This window comes from Barbus barbus, assembly GCF_936440315.1.
Source record: "Barbus barbus genome assembly, chromosome: 3".
NCBI lineage: Eukaryota > Metazoa > Chordata > Actinopteri > Cypriniformes > Cyprinidae > Barbus > Barbus barbus.
In genome coordinates, this window is record NC_136731.1 from 31117182 (window position 1) to 31140771 (window position 23590).

A 23590-nucleotide genomic window follows, 5' to 3' on the forward strand; every position below is an offset into this window, starting at 1 on the left:
GTCTTCACTGCGTTCTATTCAGACAAAGAGTTTGATGGCTTCTGTTCTATGGACTGCTACTACAGTATGAATCAGTGAAGGAATGAGTTTTGACTTAGAACACAAGCCTTTGATGACAAATTCAATTGACGTTTCAAAAAATTAATTGTAAAGATGACAACAAAATAAATGTTTTTTGGATAAAATGGTGTTATAAAAGGTAATATAGGAGGGTTTCTTTTGAGTTATTTTTGTCTTATGAATATAAAACTTTGCCAAAATAATTTAATTATGTAATTTAGTTTTTCAGAAAAATATGGGTTTTGGAAACAAAGTAAAATGTCATGAGGTTCTAAATTAAGACACATTTGTTTGTCATATCTATTTTAAAGTCAGTCCAAAAAGAAATAGAAAAAGGGCAAAACAAAAATAAATGTTCAATATCTTCAAATGTTGTGTTACAAAAAGTGCATTGATCACAAACAGTATGAATGTTTTTAATGATTGATCCTAAAAAAGTCGCGGTAGTGATGACGTCATGTAATCCGCGCCATACAGAAGGTTTCTAAGGTAACGTACTTTTGAATGTATTCTCAATATCATTATTGCTATTTTTACAGTGAAAGAAATGTATTTGGTCTTGTATAATTATTTGTTGGCCAATAGTGATTAAGTTTATGGCTCGCTTTTGTGCGGATCAGGATGCTTTTATGCTTTTATTTTAAAGACCTTACGGCACACCCCATTCCTCATGGCACGCCCCATTCCTTTCCGACCTTACGGCACGCCCATTGCTCCAGCCTGCAGTTACCTCTACTTGGAGACTTGAAAATTTTGGGCTGGTTTTTGTTGAAGTGGGCGGGTTTTGGTGAGCTTTTGGGCTGTAAATCGTCAACCCGATCTGGCAACACTGAGCCAGACCCATCTCCCCTCGCTCGCTCTCTGGAGGAAAACAGCACATGCTAAGCGCTGCAGATCTCAAGGGAGCCGTCCAAAAACAGCAAGCATTGGATCCTCAAGCCAAGCCCCTTTGCGCGGAGCCTTCTGTCTCTGCATACATTAACATCCACGTGTACATATTCCGTATATGATTAGGTATCTTGCTATTAAATTCAACTCCTTCAATGGTCACATGTTTTTATGTCATCAGCACTTTATTTGTATATATTTAAAATACTTTTTTTTTTTTTGCATGTGTATTTTTATTTACAATTAACATTATAAAACACGCCACTATGGGAACATTCAATAATAATAATCATCATAACAATAATAATAATAGACGGATAATCGTTATTAATCACATTTTAAGTGACGCTTACTAAATGTGCTCATGCACATGTTTGCATGCAGGCTATTAATTATTCAGAAAATGAGTCGCATGATTATTTTCCTCCTCGTAGCCTGTGGTCCAGCCAAAGAGAGCTGGAGTATGTTCATAATAAAGACGTCACCCTGTGCTTTGACCGTGCCAACCAAGTGCGCAGCTCTTAACTGTACAACTACAATCTCGACATGCTCACGGATGACCGAGGAATCCTCGCACCCCTCAACACAAGCAGTCTGGCACCGACATCTGCAGCGGCTCGCTAGCCAGGACACCGTTTTTCACTGCAGGACGTTTTTGGGCACGCGGACGTCTTTGCTGCGCACTTGAAGCTGAAGCTGATTCGCGAGAGGGTTTAAAGGAAGGAGCAGGGACTCTTAAGGTATTTCAAACTGCAACGGCGATCTCTAGCATGCGCGAGAAAGCAAGGGCATGTGCAGAAGACATGTTTAATAAATCGTGTCGGCGTGTGTCCTTTGCTTCGCAGTGTCTATTGCACGCATTTTTTTAACGTGTGGCGTTGTTGAAGCTTAGCGTCCTGCATTAACGCTTTCGTTCGTGGCCCGTGCAGCCTCGCGTTATTCGTTCCCAAATAACATTTTATATTTAATTTCAGTTCCTCGAAAGTTCGAGAAAGCAGTATTGGATGGTAAAGAAATGGTGAATAGTGTACTACGCACTTATCCGCACCGTGGTGATATGGGCTCGTGAGAGACACGCCCACTTCCAGTGTGCGGATGTTTTTCCCCGCATAGTCTCACTTGGATGCGATGCATCCAGTTTTGTTCTGTGGCAGCCAACGCGTTCCTTCTTCTCATTTCCCATTAAATGACTGTTTGGGTAACCTGAGGTGCTAATCTGAATTGGAGACCTTTAAATGGTGTGTGTGATGCGGAATGTTAGTTGTGTTTTGTGAACTGCAGGGGGCAGTGAGTGAGTCCTATATGGAGTCACTACTGATGATAAAGTCAGTCATGCAATTTATAGGTCCCTTGTGTGTGTGTGTGTGTGTGTGAAAGAGAGTGAATCACATCTGACGGGAACCCTTATGGAAGGTGCTGTTTATCACATCCCAGAAAATATATTTACCATGAAGATGAATCTATGGATTCACGAGAATAGGGCTGGGTATCGAGTTCGATACTTTTTAGGCACCGACCGAATTGCCTCGATACTACCGAGTATCGAAAAACGTCTTGTCGTTCGGTACCAAATTTCGATACCTAAGGGGTTAATCTCATCACCGTCAGTGAGCCAATAATCTTGCAGCACCAGGTGTGTTTGACTAGAAGCGGCGCGGCGCTGATTGATCAGTGTTTGACCTCCGCAAAAGCGTTTCGAAAGCGCACGGAGCAGTCCGCTCTTTAAATCGCGCTGTTTGTTTATTATACACAGACTGAAGCGCGCGTGACGCTCGCGGTTATTTCAGCGTCTGCCGCCTCTCTAAATGGGGATATACACATGAACAACATCTCCAGACCTGCTCTGAGAGTCACTTCATGTGCATTTTACCGTTTGATTCGAGTAAAACTAGCGTCATATCATATACACACAGAACTGTAAAGGTATTCCAGACAACCCGTCAAAATAAAAGTTCGGTTTCACTTGGAAGACTGCTGCAGAAATATATTTATATTGTTCAGCAGACAGCACTGCTAATACTAGGCTACTATTAAAATTAAAACTTTTTTTTTTTAGTAATGATCACACAACAGTTATTCCATGTTTTAATTTTAATAGTAAACCCCCTTTGTTTGCCAAAATAAATAAACTTTGATTTTCAATAATTTAAAGAGAAATTAAATTAATGTTTTATGTCTTCATTTGAAAACCAGATACAGAACACAGAATTTCTGAGGAAAAATAAAACATGTCATTAGGCTATTTTAAGAATAAATTTAAATAAACTAAGTTGTTATTATGCATTCAAATAATTAGACATACTACACCAGAATTTAATAACAATAAAATATATGGTGAAAGAAAATAAAACATCCACTTATGAAAGTGGATGAAGATTTAAAATTTCTTGAAGTCTTTAACAACCTAGAAGTGATGATTCTGTCTGAGCTTTGTGTTTTAAAATGAACACACACTAATGTAAACGTAGCCTAACAGATGTGTAAACTGAAAACTATTTGAACTTTATTAAAATTGTTTATTTATTGTGTTGGATATATTTTGTTCCTTTTGTGCAGTGGCTCAGGAGATGAGGCTTTGAGTCTGTATAAATATCAACAAGCTAAAAAAAATATTTTTTTGAGATAATGTAATCTTATTAAAACTGATTTCATAAAACTGGTATCGAAAAAAGTATCGTTCAGGAACCGGTATCGAACTCAAGGTATCGGTATCGAAAATTTTTGAACGATACCCAGCCCTACACGAGAATAACTATCAATAGAGATGATTTTATGCACCAGAATATATTTACAGTGTTGGGAAGGTTACTTTAAAAATGTAATAGGTTACAAATTACAAGTTACCCAATGCCCTATTTAAAATGTTATAAGTAGTGTAACTGTTTCAAGTACTTTATTAATGTAACTGATTACATTTGAATACTTTTCAAAATTTTTAATCATTTGAAGCGGCAGGGTTAACCTTACAGTTGTGCTCAAAACTGATTACTGTCACACTTTAAAAATCCTTCATCACTTGAATTAAGATTATAATTATTTAATTTTAAAGCACAGCCACCACAAAATCAGACTTTAGCACCTCTTTTTACTTTGAGTTCGTTCTGAGGTTAAATACAGATTTAAAATAATAAGAAGCCGTTTAGTAGCTATGAGACTGTTTCTGAAATCAAATCTTTGCATAGCTATGAAAAGGAAAAAATCCCTTGGAAATAAAAAACAGTTTCTCCTAAAACATAAACCTAGGAAATAAAACTATTGAATAAGAAGATTGAATTATTGAATAGGCATATGTCCAGTTATGTGTCCTAAATTCCTGAAATATCGGTGTCTCATATTTTAGAGCAGTCAATACAATTTAGGAAAGAAATCAATCAAATTTGTATGTGTGTGTGTGAAAATATTCAGATATAACCCCCTTTGTAATGGTCAACATTCTCAGAAGTAACTGTAATTTAATTACAATTTTTTTTCTCAATAACTGTTAACAGTACAGTTACATTTATTTTGTAGTTAAATCACGTAATTCCATTACATGTAACTAGTTACTCCCCAACAATTTATATTTATATATAATAATAATGTCTAATATGTATTATATACACACACACACATATAAGACGTCTTTGAATTTTTAAAAACAGTCTGAAATATAAATTTTATAAAATCTTTAAACATACTGTTTGTTCCAGTGTTGTCTGAATGTGAGCTCAGCTCGGCTGGATGTGTATTCATCCCATATATAAGTATTGCTCATGTGCCTTGTAGCCAGGTGAGGCGATGATGGAGGAGGTGTCAGGTCCCCAGTCCTGCACTGCAAAGCCCCCCCGCAGTCTGCTGGAATGGAAGAAGAGAGTCAAGTCTGAGTACATGAGGTTAAGACAGCTGAAACGCTTCCGCAAAGCTGAGGAGGTCAAGGTAGAAGGTCTTTTGCAGTATTGTTTTCCTTTTACTCTTTCAATATAATTTATTCTGTATTTCTATACTAGTTTGGGGTCAGTAAGTTTTTTTTAGCAGTTAATAATTGTATTCATCAAAGATGCATTGATCAAAGGTGGCAGTAAATACATTAATAATGTTACAAAAAATTTCAGTTTCAAATAAATGCTGTTCTTTGAACGTTCTATTCATCAAGGAGTCCTAAAGATTTAGCTTTAAAAAATATTCCAAAAATAAGGACAAAGAAATGTTTCTTGAGCAGCAAATCGGCATATTAGAATGATTTCTGAAGGCTCATGTCACCCTGAAGACTGGAGTAACAATGCTGAAAATACAGCAGGAATAAATTACATCATTAAATTATTATTTTAAAATTTATTAAAATAGAAAACACTTATTTTAATTTGTAATTGTATGTCATTACATTACTGTGTTACTGTATTTTTCATCAAATAAATGCAGCTTTGGCGAGTATATCTGACTTCTTTCAAAAACATTAAAAAAAAAAATCTTACCAACCCCAAACTTCTGAATGGTAGTGTATTTCTTTTAGAATTTTTCATTATTCTGCCACCTTTTATTTCCTTGATTTGTTTTCTTTGTCATTCTCATTAGAAAATGTTGCTTTCAGTTCATATAATTCAGTCTTTTGAACTATTAAGCAGGCTCTTTTCCAGTCGAATCGCCGCAAGATTGAAGGAAGAACTGAGCTGCTGAATGAGGAATGGTCCAAGCTCCGAATCCAGTCCATTCCCCTTTCCACAACCAGTGGCTCTCTGCCCAGCAAAAAGGCAAGAATGACACAGCTGGAGGCCTTGATCACCACAAACCAGTGTCACTCATCTTGCATCTGCTCTGTGACACTAGATCGCTTTACTGTGAATTGCCCCTGCTAATTCAGCACAAGACGGTCCCCCTTAGCTGATTTATGAGCTGAATCAATACATAGTCAGCTTTGCCTCGCCAATTCCAAACATAATTTATTCTAAAAAAATGCCAGTAATGACTCAAGATCAGGTGCCACGGTTCTATTTCCTGCAGAATCTACTTTATCATATCCTACCTGACAAGCATTTAGATCAATCTAATGATTTTATTAATGGGCTGACTGTGGCACAGTTAACCTCTGATTAATTTGTCAGGGCAAATATTACCAGCGGGCCAGTGAAATGCAGCAGTGTTTTTTTCTCTCCTCACAAAATTGCTCTGGTGCCAAAAATGTATCTGTATGTTTGCCAAGCCAGAGCTCAATATCTGAAACTCCTGTGATATCCACAATAAAATCAGCCTGCGGGCACAGCAGAGCTGAGCTTTCTGTGGAATACAGAGAGACTGCTCAACATACCAGCACAGCTGGATCCTGCTTGCAACAGCACTGGAAAACAATACCATACTTGATGTTCTTTAGATAACACCAAACCAAATATTTTGATTAGTGCATTATGATATTGTAATTTCCCTGGGCACACATTTGGTCCCAATTCAATTCTTCTTGACCTTATGACATTTCTGTCACTGATTTGGTTTGGAATTAAATTATTTCATTATTTATTCACCCTCGTGTTATTCCAGTATGACTTTTTGGTCATACTTTATTTTAAGGTCCAACTCTCTATTAACAAACCATTAACTACAACTTCTACCTCAATAAACTCCTAATTTGACGATTAATTATTAATTGTAAAGTAGTAAGGTGGTTGTTAAGTTTAGGTATTGGGTAGGATTGTAGAATATGGTTATGCAGAATATGTGCTTTATAAGTGCCAATATTTTAATAATGGCCATGCTAACAAGCAACTAGTTAATAGTGAGAATAGGTCCCTAGTGTTACAGAGTTTTTTTCCTGTGAAACAAAAGGAGACATATTGAATACTGTTAGCTTTTTTACAATTAAGCATGAATGAAGCTTTTAAACTTCAAAAAGGACACAAAAGCATTATACAAATACAAATAGTCTGTACAAATAGTGTTCCTTATGAAGCCATACAAGCTTTGAGTGATTAACAGACACAATTATAAAATAAGTTATCTCACACATTTCCATTTTGGTTTTTAATGAATCATTTGATCCAGTTCAGAGAATGGTCTGAATGATCTGGCCACAAGTCAGCCTCATCTGGTTCTCAGGTTCAGTTTGACTCAAACGATTTACAGCTATCGTATGGCTTCAAGAAATTCAGACTTGGAATACAGTGCATGCATTGTATGGACTACTTTCAGGATACATTTACATCCTTTTTGAAACTTGAAAGGCTATATTTATTTGTATATAAATTATTTATTTATTGTATAATGCATGGAAAGGAGTGACCAGTTTAATTCTTCAAATTTCTCCTTTTTTCCAAGAAGTCATACAGGTTTGGAACAATTTATATGATGACAGTATTTTAATTTTGAGTCAACTTTTATTTTATAATATATTACATTTTTATTTAGGTTTAAATTTAGTAATCGGTCAGTAAAATACAGCCAATGTAAAATTAATATATTCAAATGACATTGTCTAATTAACATATGCAGGACTTAAGCAATTTAGCGGTCCTCTAATAGTTTTGAGTGACACTTTTGAGTTGTCTTATGTTTTCCTGTCTTCCCTTTCTTGTCCAATCACAGTTGTGCATGGTGGAGTCTAGCTTTCCATCTTTCCCGAACCAGACAGTTGCCATGCGTCCCTTGACAACTGTTGCTGGGATACCATTCATGTCCTCCTGGTCCCCTTTGCAGCAGAACTTCATGGTACTGGATGTGGACAATAATCACACACACATTAACACACATAAAAAGCACTCAATCATGATCACCATTAGAAGCCTGTGTCTGCAGACAAATGAGGAGAGAGACAGAGAGAGAGATGAAAATAGAAGAAAAGCATTATTTATGACACTGGTCATTTTGAAAGTAGGTCACCCTGCAGCAGCGCATTCACATGTTCTGACAGCTCAAAGCATGTGTTTTAGAAATCATCTCTCAGGTAGAGGAGGATGTGCGACTTTAAACACCCACACTCACTTACAGGCACAAATATAGGAATACACATAAACAGCCACCCACAAAACACGTTTACAATATTTTTGTGCATTTATCTCTCATTAGAAGAACCTCACTGATGCATGAATGCATATGGAACATGTCTTTATATTAATCAATAAAATCACAAAAAAGTCTTTCCTCCCTCTCTTTGTTTCTGAGGTGGAAGATGAGACATTTCTGCATAATATCCCCTACATGGGAGACGAGGTGTTGGAACAAGATGAAGCTTTCCTGGAAGAGCTTATTGACAATTATGACGGGGTGCATGGAGACAGAGGTGAGAGGTGCATCACAATATGTATTTATACACATTACGAGAGGCGTCACTAGTCCTGAGCTGAATCTCTTCTGGAAAGCTCTGAATGTTTTAAAGGCATTTTTTATTCGTATTTTATTTTAGTGTAATTTTTAATGAAAAATACAATAAAAACTGAAATTGTAATACTGTGAAATATTACAATTTCAAATTACAGTTTTTTTTTATTAGGATTTTAAAATATAATTTATTCCTGTGATGGCAAAGTTAAATTTTCATCAGCTATTACTCCAGTCTTCAGTGTTACATGATCCTTCAGAAATCATTCTAATATACTGATTTGATGCTACAGAAATCTTTTTTATTATTATCAATGTTGAAAAAACTTGTGCTGCTTAATATTTTTGTGGAAATGTCTTAAATGTCACTTTTGATTAATTGAATGCATCCTTGTTGATTGAAAGTATTAATTTCTGTAAATAGTGCTGACCCCAAAATTGAACAAAATGAACAGTAGTGTACATGCTAATCAATATATAACTTGTATCTGAATCTTAGACAGGCAGTAAGTCTGTAAGTATCTTGTACCAACAGAAGGAGGCTTCATAAATGATGAGATCTTTAAAGAGCTGGTGGAGGCACTGAGCCAATACTCAGACCCAGAGGAAGAGGAGGAGGAAGAGCCCTCTGAGAGAACAGAGAATAAAGAGGAGGAGGTGGAGGAGAAAGAGGTGCAGAAAACGATAGCTGAAGAACCAGAAGAGTCAAACGTGGGCACTGCTGAAGGTGAGTTGGTTTTCAACAGAAGCAAAATAATGGAGTAATTCTTATAATAAAATTTCATGTTAAAACTTATGATATAATACATTTCAAAAAACAGTTTATTATTTGTTTAATTAGATTTTTAAATTTAATCTGAATTATTTTAAAGGAAACACAGGTTTACTGACCAAAAATGTATCAATGCTTTTGTATTATAAAAAAAAATAATAAGACCTTTGAATAAATAAATAAATCAGTAATTTTGATTATATTTCGGGTCAAATTATCATAGAATTAGGGCTTTTAATAGGCAGTCGGTAGTGTAGCACTGTACATCTTTCAGCTTTCCAGTGATTTGAATTTCACTGATTTAACAACAAATAGACTAGAGCTCACATGCATTCCCCATCAGATCAGCCTCTGTCTCTATGTGCCATTATTTGCTCTTGAGTGTCGCCTCTATTCCCAGTGAGGGCTGGACAAACCTGTTTGTTCATTCAGTTTGTTTTAGGACAGTATCCAGTTACGGTACACCCTGACCCTTAAAAATGCACACACACACACACACACACACACACATATATAAGCCCATGCACTACGCTACTTTTGCTTTAAAAGTCAAATTCAGGACAATGCTGATTTTAGTCTCACTTTTCCCTCACTAGGAAGAGAGCTCTCCGTCAATAAGAAGATTCCTCACGACAAGATTTTCACAGCTATTGCGTCTATGTTTCCATACAAAGGCACCATGGAGGAGCTGAAGGACAAGTAGGCCACCCTGTTGATTTTTTTTAACCTTAATTTTTAGAAATGAATGGGATTAGGACATGAGGCAATCCAGATTCAAACCGGCTTCTCTCGATACACGCCAAATTGTGTATGCTGTAAAACTGGTTTCTCACATGTCTGCCATAATTTGGACAAACAGGTTAGCTTGTTTTAGTGATTTTCAATTCAGTCCAGTTAATTAATTTACACGGTGCTGTCCCAAACAAAAGCTTTTATTCCCCAAGAGTATGCATCCATAATGGCAAACCAAAGATGCGTACACATTCTTCACATGACTAGGAAAGTATATGTCATGCCACCTTCAAGCTGTGGTTAATGAAGGTTCATGGGAAGCTCCTCGGGCTCTGCTGTCAGCTGGTTGTGCAGCCCCCGCAGCAGCAGTGGAAACAAAAACCCGTCACAGTCTGCCTTATCATCAACTGTTTACCGTTTCATGTCATTATTGTTCATTCCACCAGCTGTGCAAATTTTATTTCATTTTATTAAATTACACAGAAATAATACACTCAAAAATACACTCTAAAAAAACACACAGAAATAATTAAATACACTCAGCACAACAGCTCATTGTGACTGTTAACATGCTACGTGAGGTTAACCTATTTGGCAGAATTGCATTGTTCTTCCACATACACTACCATTCAAAGTTTGGGGTCAGCTGTTTTTTTTTTTTTTTTTTTTTTAAATAAATTAATTTTATTCAGCAAAGGGCACATTAAATTGATCACCAGTACCAGTAAACGTATGAATAATGTCACTAGAGATTTCTATTCCAAATAAATTCTGTTTCCTTTCTATTTATTTCTTCAGATAATTCAGAAAAAATGCATCATGGTTTCCACAAAAATATAAAGCAGCACAACTGTTTTAAACATTGATAATAATGAGAAATATTTCTTGAGCAGCAAATCATATTAGAATGATTTCTGAAGGATCATGTGACACTGAAGACTGGACCAATGACTGCATAAATGAAACTAATGAAATGGACTAATGAAAATGGCATAAATTGCATAAAACAGAAAACCGTTATTTCAAATTCGAACAGTATTTCACAGTATATATTATAATATTGTTGACCAAATAAATGCAGCCTTGGTGAGCATATAAGAGACTTCTTTAAACCCCAAACGTTTTGCTGAAATTTCAGTTTAGCGCTGTTATTACAAATAATAGTGTAACTGTATTTTTCTCTCGCTTGCAGGTATAAGGATCTCCTGGAGCCATCCAGCCCTGTGAAATTGCCTCCTCTCTGCACGCCCAACATGGATGGCCCCTTTGCCAAATCTGTTCAGAGAGAGCAAAGTCTGCACTCTTTTCACACACTTTTTTGTCGCCGCTGCTTTAAATACGACTGCTTCTTGCACCGTAAGAAATTATAATGTCCTTCTGTACTCTTCTGCATTTTTGTGTTTATTCAGATGGAGAGCATGATGCATGATACAATCTGTCCTTCGGGACATGTTCCTGAATTATGTACAATGAAATACCTTTCAAGTATGATACCATTTTGTACAATCTTCATCTGTACATCAAGCATACAGATATGCCCTGTTTAAACTTGTCTGATCTGCTCACAAGTGGTCAGCTGAGTATCATACTATATTTAGTATATAATTATAATTAGGCTATATTTAGCAGTGACAACTTATGATTGAATCATCTAAAATGGGTGTAAATTAGTATATTGTTTGTGTTCAGCCTTCCATGCATCTCCTAATGTGTATAAGAGGAAGAATAAAGAGATCCGAATGGAGACAGAGCCCTGCGGACTAGACTGCTTTCTGCTGCAGGTACAGCTTTCTGAGTACATAACAATTCCATACGTTTTCCTAATTAGCTAAGAATTTATAATTTCATGAACTTGGATTCAATTTATAATGCAATTAAATTTATAATTTTTAAAGTTCTCTTTATCCCCTCTTTGGTCACAGAAAGGGGCAAAAGAGTTTGCTGATCAAAACATGCAGAGGTCTCAAAGGCCCCGGCGTCGACGGCGACAGCCCCACCCCTCGAGTTCCTGTGGCCCCACCCCCTCAGGCTCCGGTGAGGAGGGAAAAGAAGGAGACAGCGACCATGAGACCACCAGCTCCTCAGGTACAGAGGATAAAGAGTTAATAGTTTATCCAGACCAAAATAACACAGAAGAAACAAAGCCAAACCTTCCATTGCCAAAAATAACCCTTGTCCCATGGTGAGTTGTTTGTCTACATTGCAACAGAGACATCACTGGAAATGTTTGCATAAACACAGGAACATTATTAGTGGTGCTTGCTAATATTATTTTCACCTGTCGCATGATAAAACTGGGAAACAATTGTACAGGCTTACATTTAAAGGAGGGATCCAAGCCATATCTATTATAACCCTAGTATATCCATAGTATAGTAGAGATTTTGGCATAAAATCGTCACATTCTAGCAACCACCAAAAGATGCTTGTAACCACATAGCAGTGCACTAACAACAACTAACTAAAACTCATGCACAATTTAGCAGTACCATTACAGACACATTATCTGGTCATCAACTGATATACAGTATTACAATCTTTTTAATGTATCATATTGGTTAGTATTGCATATTTAATTGTTTATCGTTCTTATTTTTACATTTAGATTACCTTTACCATCATTTTATGCTCACTTAAAGTTAATCTTTAAAAAAAAAAAAAAATGTAGTAACATTATAATCTTTAGCAAATCCCAAGATTAATATCTATTTTCATACTGTACATTATAATGTTGTGATGCCTTAATTCACTTGTAGCGTTTAAAAAATGACTAATTTTAGTTTTTATTTTATTCCTGTGATGGCAAATCTGAATTTTCAGCAGCCATTAATACAGAAATCATTCTAGCTTGTTGATTTAGTGCTCAAGTAACAAATAGTCTTATTAGCATTGTTAAAAACAGTTGTGCTTATTATTTTTGTGGAAAACATGACATTTTAGTTTAGGATTCTTTGATGAATAAGAACAGAATTAATTTGAAATAGAACTCTTTTCTAACATTATAAATGTTTTTACTGTCACTTTTGATCAGTATAATGCATCCTTACTGAATAAAAGTATTCATTTCTTTCTTAGACAAAATAGTATAGGCTTTTAATTAAAAATAATTTTAATTTTGATAATAAATATCAAATATCTGCTGCTGCTATTCAGTTCTGATTTACATTAGTAAAAAGTGTTTGGATGAAAACCTGACATTTAGCTCTGTGCATGTTTGTGTGTCAGAGGGTAACTCTCGGTGTCCCAGTCCCGCCAAACTGAGACCAGGGGAGGAAGGAACAGAGGAGTCCAATTCGCCTCCTCAGTGGAGCGGAGCAGAGGAGTCTCTGTTCAGAGTCTTGCACGGCACATATTACAACAACTTCTGCTCTATTGCACGACTCATTGGTAGCAAGACATGTAGAGAGGTACGCACACAAATGACAGTGAACAGGAGGTTATATATGTGTCTTTTGCTAGTTGGGTAATGTATTGTCTGGTAACTCATTGATAAAGGAGTTTATTAATGCAGATCTAAATTGAATTAAAATGCATTAAATGTACAGAAAGTATTTACTCAAAAGCAGAGACAACAAAAACGTGTGTGTTTAAATGTACGACTGTGTGCCTGTGTGTTTTTCCCAGAAAGACTGTGGTTTGGCTAACTGGAAATGTGATTACCTCAAATCATGTGTTTTTCTTTCATGTAGGGAATGGTCCAAATCTTTTTCTAGAAGAGAGTTGTTTTGGTTGTGTGTTTTTTTGTGTATGTGCGTGTTAGTGTGTGTGAGAGCTCATATGGCAACGATCAACATGACAATTAGCGGTTACGTCTCAGCTGGGTTTCAAAGTTCTGACTAACTAACACTTAAGTGTTCACTGGATTGTGATGCAGTGTGTGTGTATGTGTATCATGTTGCAATGCTCGGTCTCATGTGATTATGTATGACTTTCTGTCAGGTTTATGAGTTTGCAGTGAAAGAGGTGCTGATACACCGTGTTCCGTTGGAGGATGGTGGGATCTCACCACAGAAGAAAAAACGAAAGCACAGGTAAGATGTTAACACACCCTTACCTGGCTATCAGATTCATGCTGATATAAGTTGGATGTTACACAGGCAGCAAAATACTAACATTAGAGCTAAACTTTGTTTCTGTTTGTTTGATAGATTATGGGCAAAGATACAGCTGAAGAAAGGTAAGACTCTCAACTTCAATACCAGACTGAGACGAGGTTTCAGTGGTTTGGCAGAGTTCTAAAATATTTAATTTCTATTAAATATGATTATTAAATATTAAAATTGCAATAATGCTTTACAATAAGGTTAGTTTTTAACAGTTGATGCTGTAAGACTCAGAGCATTTATTAATCTACACTATATGCTGATGATAGGTAATTGGTGTTTGTTAATAATACAGATTAATCAAACTTTATTGTAAAATGTTAGCAAAACTGCTCTCTGTGAGTGCAGTTTCTGAAAAGTAATTAACATATGTATGTAATAATCACAGATTTTTGGAACCATAATGAGAAGTCTTTGTTCAGAACAAATTGTTGTTATTTCCCTTTCTATTTGTCTTACAGACAACTCATCCAATCAAGTGTACAATTATCAGCCATGTGACCACCCTGAGCACCCATGTGATAGCTCCTGCTCGTGTGTGATGACACAAAACTTTTGTGAGAAATTCTGCCAGTGTGATCGGGAGTGTGAGTTCAACACAAATGAACATATACACACATGCAAACTCATGAAAAATATTCTAATTCAGGTATACAGTATAACACTGTTCTAAAATAAAGGGGAAAACAGATCCTTTTGTTTCAGAACATTTAATGAGTAAAATAAACCTTTCTTTTTTTGATTTTGAAGAAAGGCTATTGGAGTTCTCACTGTATGTACTATGAAGTTGTTTTCCTTTCTCACTTTAAGATAAAGTGAGAGAGAAAAGAAAAAAATTGTACTATGTAGATCTACAATATCTATAGAATTACATTTCTGTCCAATTCTCAAATATTGCTCCTGTTTTTATGTCTATACACCACTAGGGGGCACCAACAAAACAAGCAGCGAAGAAATGAAACACTTTAACTCTAATAAATCGTTGTACCATTTTGACATTTAACGTTACTCAAACTACGTGATTTTGAACATCCATTTCTTTTAGACATAAGAGCACCTCAGATATTCACAGGTCACTTTAACCAAGTACTGCTCTGGGTTTTTGTTCTAGGTCAGAACCGGTTTCCTGGCTGTCGCTGCAAGACTCAGTGTAACACCAAGCAGTGTCCGTGTTACCTGGCGGTGCGGGAGTGTGACCCTGACCTCTGTATGACCTGTGGGGCCGCAGAGCACTGGGACAGCAAACAGGTCTCCTGTAAGAACTGCAGCATTCAGAGAGGACTCAAGAAGGTATGAAGTACATTCCAGTGACACTGTAAACTATCTATCTATCTATCTATCTATCTATCTATCTATCTATCTATCTATCTATCTGTCCGTCTATCTATTTATCTGTCTGTCGTTTTATCGTTCCAGCGTTCTACCATTATGTTGCTCTATCTGTCTATCTATCTAATATTTATCCAATATCTTATCCCAACATGCTGATATTCAAAAGAGAAATAATTGATACAGAAGATGATTTAGTGACGTAAATGTTGTTTAACCTGTTTGCCAGCACCTGCTCCTGGCCCCATCTGATGTTGCAGGGTGGGGTACATTTATCAAAGAGCCAGTCCAGAAGAACGAGTTCATCTCTGAGTACTGTGGAGAGGTGTGTGGAAATCACACACACACCCCTGATGATGAGCCTAGCTGTTGTGATTTTTATGAAAGTTGCATTCTTAGTGATCTGATCAATGCATTATGTGTGTGTGTGTTTGTAGCTTATTTCCCAGGATGAAGCAGACAGGAGGGGCAGAATCTATGACAAGTACATGTCCAGTTTTCTGTTCAACTTGAACAATGGTATCAGCTTCACTCATTCTATTCTATTCTATTCTATTGTCTTTTAGATGTCAATTTGGTGTTTTTAAAATAGTGTTTTTATATCATTCCAGACTTTGTAGTGGATGCCACTCGTAAAGGAAATAAAATACGATTCGCCAACCACTCCGTCAAGCCCAATTGTTACGCAAAAGGTACTTTATTTCCTCAGATAAATATCGAAGCACTTTGTGTTGAAGCTATTAAGCACATTGGTTGTGGTGTTGGTTTTATTACAGTTGTCATGGTTAATGGTGATCACCGCATTGGAATCTTTGCCAAGCGAGCTATACAGCGAGGAGAAGAGCTCTTTTTTGACTACAGGTATGTTTTGCTTGTTTCAGCAATACCGTTACATCACAAATAGACACTCATATATGCAGTTTCATTTCATTTTGTGGTGTCAATTTATTTTTCCTGCTTCTTAGATACAGTCAAGCGGATGCATTGAAGTATGTGGGTATTGAGAGGGAAATCGAAATTGTGTAGACACGCTTTCCTTGAGTGTGTCCTCATTTACCTGGTAACATTTTTGCCTACCCACAATGCTTTGCACTTCACTGACATTACAGATTGATTTGATGATGCAGTCAGATGGTGATGTCTCTACCTTAACCTGTGGTTTAATTGACTTATCTGAACAAACGTTTTTGTTTACCTCTTTGAGATAACGTTTGTGATGACCTAAAGAAACCAAAAGGTGTCCTCAGATTTACAAATCCACTCCTCCACATTTGCACTATATGGCCAATAACACAGGATATTGATAGATGGCAGCAGACATTTCTCTGTCATGGAAGGAAAAATTAAAGTTCAGACAACTGTCATGAAGTTTTTCTTTTATAATCCCATCTCTCCATTCATAAGGCTCTGTAAACAGCTTTTGAAATAGATATAACTTCTATATGCTCAATATATACTGTAACTGCAAACTGAATGCATCACACTTAGCCGTCGTTGTTGTTTCTGGTCAAAATATTCTGTTGTGCAAAACATCAAGCAGTATTTCATAGTTACATTTGCACTTATAGTCAGTCAGGTCATTATCTTCCCCATTTAGACCAAATTTCAGTAAACTCGTCTGCGACCTGGTGTCATTTGATGTTAGCCTGTTACTGTAATGTGCACACCTCTGCTATCTGCCTATCTATCTGTCTAACTATCTATCTATCTCTCTCTCAATCTCCCTCTCAGCTGTAAGCTGCTTGCTGTATTGCACAAAGCTGGCTCATGTTGTCAGAGATTAGCATTCTAGCTAACATAGCACTAAGGCAGTTCATCTTCATCTCTGCTTAAAATGTATGAGGTCAAATATTGTTAATGTTCTGTAGAAATAAACAAAACAAGTAACCATATTAACCGACAGACTGAATGTGAACTGTGAGCTAAAGAGTGACTTAAAGGACATTGTTTAGCAGGCTTTTTTTTTTAGAGTGAGCAAAAGAGTGTACAAAATAGGCCTAACAAGAGTTAGGGTTTGGGTTTCACTGTCATATGTTACATTTTATGTAAAATAAAGAACTAAACCAAATGATCATATTTGTTTAACATGCCCTAGAATTGTAACTGCATTTCACATGTCCACTAAATACAAATATGGGCAATAATTTTGCAAAGCTGAGAAAATAATTCCTAGTGTCTTGTAAAATACTTCAGTTACATTTTTATCTGAAACATTTTTTGCTTTGTTTATCCCAAAACACTGAGCTTTCTGAGAAAGACAAGTGATTGAATTTCCAGATTCCATTATAGAAAGAGTTCTCAGAGTTTGTCTTTCCTTCAGGCTTCTTTTATTAAAGTGTCATTTGGGATTTGTGTTGATTCTACACAGTCATGGTCATTTACAATGAGGATGACACAAACAAAACCAGAACTAAAGAATTAGGAAAACTCAAAATGAACACCTTGTCACACCTGACCACAAACCTGAAATTACCTGCTTGTAAGAGGATACCATTATAAGGTTCAACTTTAACTTTGGAGATTTTCATGGGAATTATTTTGGCAAATACTTCGCATTCACAGGACCTACAGTTCCCCTGAATCAACCTCAAGAGCACAGTGGTAATAAAAGATCACTGAGATCACAGTGATAACAAATAATGTACGCAGTGTTCATTTACCCTCAGAAGATGCAGTTTACTGTACCGTTCAAAGGTTTGGGGTGTACAATTATTTTATGTTTCGGAACGAAATCTCAAGCTCACCAAGGCTGCATTTATTTGACCAAAACGTCAGGAAATACAGTGAAATATTATACTCTCAGAAAAAAGGTACAAAGCTGTCACTGTGGCAAAATCTAAACAGCAAAAGCTTACCCCTAATGTATATTAGAACCTTAAAGATACATATTAGCGCATAGCGATGTGTGTGTGTACTATATATATATACATTGCCCTCCAAAATTATTGGAGCAGTAAAGACAAAATTGCTCTGTTGGCTGTGGAGTCAAGACATTTACAAATATAATTAAAAGATGAATATGAGACAAAACTACAGAATGTCACATTTTATTATTGAGTGATTCAACACATAGATGTTTTACCAGCTAAGAAGTTCAGCACTTTTTGAGTTTTATCCCTCTATCTGATGTGAGTATAAGTATTGGAACAGTTGCCTCACAGGTCTTTCTAAGTGATCAGCTGTGTCCTGTTGCATTAATTATTCAGATATTAAAAACAGGGAATGTGTTGTATCAGTTATATCCATTACTTCTGTATTCTGAATCTTGTATTCGATGATGACACACACAAACCATGATGACGATGAGGGAGCTGACTTTGAGAGAAAAGCAAGCAATTTGGATGCTAAAAGAAAAGAGGAAGTCAATTAGAGCTATAGCAAGGGCATGGAGAAATCAAGAGTTTGGAAACCACCAGCTACACCAGCAACCAACAACTGCCTGATCGGCTGAGAAAACAACAATAGTGGATGACAGACAAATCATAAAAGCTGTGAAAATGAACCCTAAAAGATGTGTCAGTAAAATCACCAACAACTTCCAGAAAGCTGGGGTGATGCTCTGACAATCTACTGTCCTCAGGAGACTTTGACACAGAATTACAGATGCTACACAGCAAGATGCAAACCTCTGACCAGCACCAAAAATAGAAAGGCAAGTTTAGAGTTTGCAAAAAAGCACAAAGGTGAGCCAGAAGAGTTTTGGAACTGTGTTTATGGACCGATGAGACAAAGATGAACCTTTAGCTAAGTGATGGGAAAGCAAAAATGTGGAGAAAAAAAAGGGAACTGCAAATGATCCCAAGCATACAGCCTCATCTGTAAAGCATGGTGGAGGTGGTGTCATGGCATGGGCATGCATGGCTGTCTCTGGAGCAGGCCCTCTCAACTTTACTAATGACTTAATGTATGATGACAGTAGCAGAATGAATTTGGAAAACCATCTTACCTACCAATATTCAAGAAAATGCCACCAGATTCATTGGGAAGTGCTTCATATTGCATCAGGACAATAACCCAAAACACCCTGCCAGTTCAGTCAAGGAATTTATAAGGGCAAAGAAATGGAAAGTCTTAGATTGCCCAAGTCAATCTCCAGATTTAAATCCGATTGAACATGAATTTCACCAGCTGAAGAGGAGAGTAAAGGCAGAAACTCCCCAAAACAAGCAACAATTGGGATTGGCTGCATTAAAGGCTGGGAAAAGTATTTGAAAGGTTGAGACCAAGAGTCTGGTGATGTCTATGGGTCACAGACTCACTGTTGTGATTGTGCGCAAGGGATCTGCAACTAAATAATAGCTTTTAATCTTTTATATCTGCCTTATGTTCAACTGTCCCAATACTTATGCTCACATCGATGAGTGGGATGAACTCTAAAAGTGCTGTTCTTTTTATTTGGTAAAACATGTATGTGTTGAAACGGCTAATAATAAAATGTGACATTCTGTAGTTTTGTCTCATATTCATCTTTTAATCATATTTGCAAATGTCTTGACTCCACAGTCAACAGAGCAATTTTGTCTTTACTGTTCCAGTACTTTTGGAGGGCACTGTATGCTTTTGATAAACAATGCAGCCTTGAAAAAAATCTTATTGACCCCATACCTTTAAAGGGTATTTTACTTAAATGGTATGTATGGTATGCACCAAGTACAAATAGCAACTTGTTTACAGTGCAAATAGTGATAGATGCTATTCAAAAAAAGTGTAAAAAAGAAACAACAAAAGAAATAAAAATCAATGTAATTTGCACTATGTATAAATTGCTTGAGAAAAAGTGGGTTAAGTTTGTGAAATAGCCACTGTTAACAAAGTTGGCTATTTGCACAAAAGATACATACAGCTACTATTGTCACCATCATGACAGTCAGAGTGGAATTTATCCACGAGAAAAAATGGCCTACCAGATTTCAGATTTGTTCAAACAGGACTTGTAAATATGTAGTACATTTGGAAAAGATAAAGAAAATACTTCACAGTGAATTAGTGTGTTTATACAGTATGTACATGAAAAATGCATCATATGTAAAATGAAAACAAAAGACAATTCCCTACAAAACAGAGGTGAAGGTCGCGTATTAAGTAATACATTTCTTCAAATGAAAAACTGGATCTCCATGTGCCGATAAGTGATGTTGTTTTCTTTAAACATTCAGTCAATGAGGTAACTCTCCTATTAGCTGCAGTATTAACACAGACGACACACAATACCTCATTTATACATCAAACATCGCACAAGCTAGTGCTGAATACCAGCCCTCAATCACTGTCATTTACACTGTCCGCTCGCTTCTCATTTCACATGAACATTCATCTGGAACAGACTGTGGGTTACATTTACTTTTGTCTGAGCATCACCAAACTTTGGTGTTGGTGTTCAATCATTTATTCTGACTATATAGTTTTTAAAGAAAACGTCAAGTACAGGAAGAAACTCTGAGAGGTGTTTGTCCCTGTTAAATTTAATATTTCTTTACAGTAGCATTTCATTCTTCATTCAAGACACTCTTCAAAGCAAAAATGAATTGAAAGTCCGTATTCCACTGGTTTAGAGAACGATAGAAGGGAAGAAGTAAAAGAATGAGAGATACATAAAAAAAGAATAAAAACAAGACAAAACCTGGCAGAGGTCATGAGGTTAAAGCTGGACTTATTAATTCAATACTCATCTATTCAAAATACTCTCACGTGCCTGCCTTTTTTATACAAATTAGAATGATAAAAAGAGAAGTACACTTTATTTATACATATACATGAACAGCATAATCTATGGGTGAATATTATGTGATCTCTTTGATAAAAGCTCTTATGGCTCTGTTAAAGAAACAGACTAAAGAACATGTGCCTGGCACCGGAAGCAGCGGATTATTCTTTTTCTTATTGCATTCGATGAAAAGTGCAGTTGTCATGCAAAATGCATAGCTTCTAAAGATAATACATGTGTTCTACCTTATTTGCTCTTTTGTTTTAATAGCTCATTTTACATCTGGAAAGATGCTGGAAGTGCTCTAAGCTCTTGGTAAGACCCCCATCAAAACAGCTAAGAAGCAGCAGCAATAATGGTGTCCTACAACAAACGCATGAATGAAGTTATAAAAACCATGAATCTATACATGGGAGTCTTTCATCCACAGACCGTCTGTGATGTGTGAAAGCCTCTTGACACACATCGACAATCAGACTAGTGCTGAACTGCTCAGTGTTTCATGCTAAGAAAGCGTTCATATGTGACCTCATGTAAAAATATCAGCTGCTTTATGATTACTTCTGCCCAAAATCTACCTTTAACAAACTGATTGTAATTGATGATATTAGATCTGTAACAAACCACCAAAGCACATTAAGTTTGCTATTCCTCTAATATCCTAAAGATGCAAGTTTAGTATTTCTGTCACTCCAAAGCTATCACAGTATGTTCACCTTTTTCTGATCAATATGTAGATTAGTGGACACAGTCAGCCCACAGAAGCTCCACACTATAAAAAGTGCAGACTGTCTAAAACAGTTTCCCATCAATAAGGCAAAATTAAACCATCATCACTTATAAATTAATTCATGATGTCATTTTTAAAGAAAAATCTGAATCATGGACGAAAAACACCACAAAAATATAAAACTTGCACAAATTACAAAATTCTTTTTTTCCCCCTTAAAAATGAACTGAAAAAATATATTAATTCCAATAAGGTTTTATATATATTTGACATCCTTGTTGGGAATCACTGGTCTGAAATGCTTCATCATCAATCACATGACATGAATATGATGTGGACTGAACAGAAGTATGACACCATTACACTCTATTATAAGAAACTATATCATTTTGCTTTGGCCCACAGGAAGAACTCTCTTGAAAAGACAGGAACGGACACAAGCAGAAAAACAGCTTCAACTCCAATCACTGATCTGTGGCATCATTATAATCAGACACACTCTCAAACACAAAACAGTTTTTACCTGCCATCATTCATGTACTGTTAGGTTTGTAAAATATAAACTGAAACTTTATTTCAGAGTCAAAATGTCTAGAGAACGGGCTTGAAAAGGCTGGTGTGTGTGTTGCTGTAGCAGCAGTGAGAAGAACATGTAGCGCTCTGTGCCACGACCACCGTAACCAACCCTGAGAGACAGTTCAACACGCCCTGTTCATTAAAGCAGTCATTGGGCTTTAGTCAAGAAACATTTCTATGTAAATCTTTTATGGAGCTAAAATTCCTTCTGCTTTTTTTCATGAGGCCTACTGTGTCATTTTTACAAAAATCTCCTAATCTGTATGAATCTTATACCACATAATGCTGTTCACAAGCAAGATGTAATATGGCTACTATCACAAAAACACCTTTCAGCAGTTTTTGATATGCCACAGAAATAATATTTCCCCAGACACATTCTTTGTTCAGCACATTAATGTCATTGTGCGCTAAATAAGCTGAAGCCATTCAATGCCGTTGACTCTTCATCTCTTATAAGCGCTGCATCCAATTTTATACAGTAGTAAAACACACCTAGAAATACTTGTATAACTTTAGCTATGTCTGAGCAAATTCCTCCATACATTAGTGAAGTTTTAGTGATGTTAAAACAGATATGTGAACATATCTACATTTTCAAAACACTGTACTCTGAAGGTTGTTGTTGTGCATTTTGTGCAGATTCTCTCATCAACACAACAACATGGCTATCAAACACACTACTTCTGCCAGTACTTTAATAATGAGCCAAAACTTTCACTTAGTATATACAGGGTTCCCACACCCTTACACCAATAAATTTTTCCAGTAATTTCTTTTAATAATATATTTTTTACAGTATATTATTTATTTTATGGGCATAACTAGAAAGATTTATTCTGACTACAAAAATTTCTTATTTTTAAGATTTTGATCAATTTCCAGTTTTCCAGCCAGTTGTGATTTTTTTAAAAATAAACATTTTGAAAACATTTTTATTGCAATTGCACTCACAAATAGTGAATTTGTAACCAATGAAATATTTTTGAGATGGCCATAACTACAAAGAGTTATATTACAGACTACAGAGATTAACATGACTTTTCTAATCAATACAATATCGTTGTGATGGGCATGACTATGTAAATGTATATTTACAACACACATTTCCATGACTTCTCCATGATTGTAATCAATTCCAATACTGTTTCTAGGCCTGGAAATCACAATTCGTAAATACCCTGATATTTCCTGATACCTCTGTGACCGTGGGAACCCTGGATCGATCTTTCAAAGTTTCTTGTAATGCTGCTGAGGCACTTCAGTCAGTCTGCACTGCAAGTGCTCATTGATCAGATGGTAAATTGTCTCTAGCCTGCTTATTTTGAACCCTGCCAAAAGCACCAAATATCAGATTACACTGTAAAAATAACGGAACAGAAAAATAAATATAGTTACACTACCATAAAGGCAAA

The 23590-nt window shown here is 36.1% G+C and overlaps 1 protein-coding gene across 5 annotated transcripts; it reads left to right on the forward strand.

Moving 5' to 3' along the window:
- Nucleotides 1-1385: 1385 nt before the first annotated feature.
- Nucleotides 1386-22606, forward strand: LOC306853069 (histone-lysine N-methyltransferase EZH1-like). 5 transcript variants are annotated; one of them, XM_079390246.1, is made up of 21 exons: nucleotides 1397-1688; nucleotides 4714-4863; nucleotides 5550-5675; nucleotides 7498-7620; nucleotides 8074-8191; nucleotides 8765-8956; nucleotides 9598-9700; nucleotides 10926-11089; nucleotides 11423-11514; nucleotides 11656-11818; nucleotides 12959-13140; nucleotides 13673-13764; nucleotides 13882-13910; nucleotides 14298-14423; nucleotides 14948-15126; nucleotides 15395-15490; nucleotides 15603-15684; nucleotides 15777-15857; nucleotides 15942-16026; nucleotides 16131-16225; nucleotides 22005-22606. In XM_079390246.1, exons 2-20 carry the CDS (start codon nucleotides 4726-4728, stop codon nucleotides 16189-16191), a joined length of 2232 nt encoding a protein of 743 aa, XP_079246372.1. In that variant the 5' UTR covers nucleotides 1397-1688; nucleotides 4714-4725; the 3' UTR covers nucleotides 16192-16225; nucleotides 22005-22606. The 5 variants fall into 5 exon arrangements, with proteins under 5 accessions (XP_079246371.1, XP_079246372.1, XP_079246369.1 ...); XM_079390243.1 differs by having other exon boundaries at nucleotides 5547-5675; nucleotides 22005-22395; XM_079390245.1 differs by lacking the exon at nucleotides 22005-22606 and having other exon boundaries at nucleotides 1386-1688; nucleotides 5547-5675; nucleotides 16131-18163.
- Nucleotides 22607-23590: the final 984 nt, after the last annotated feature.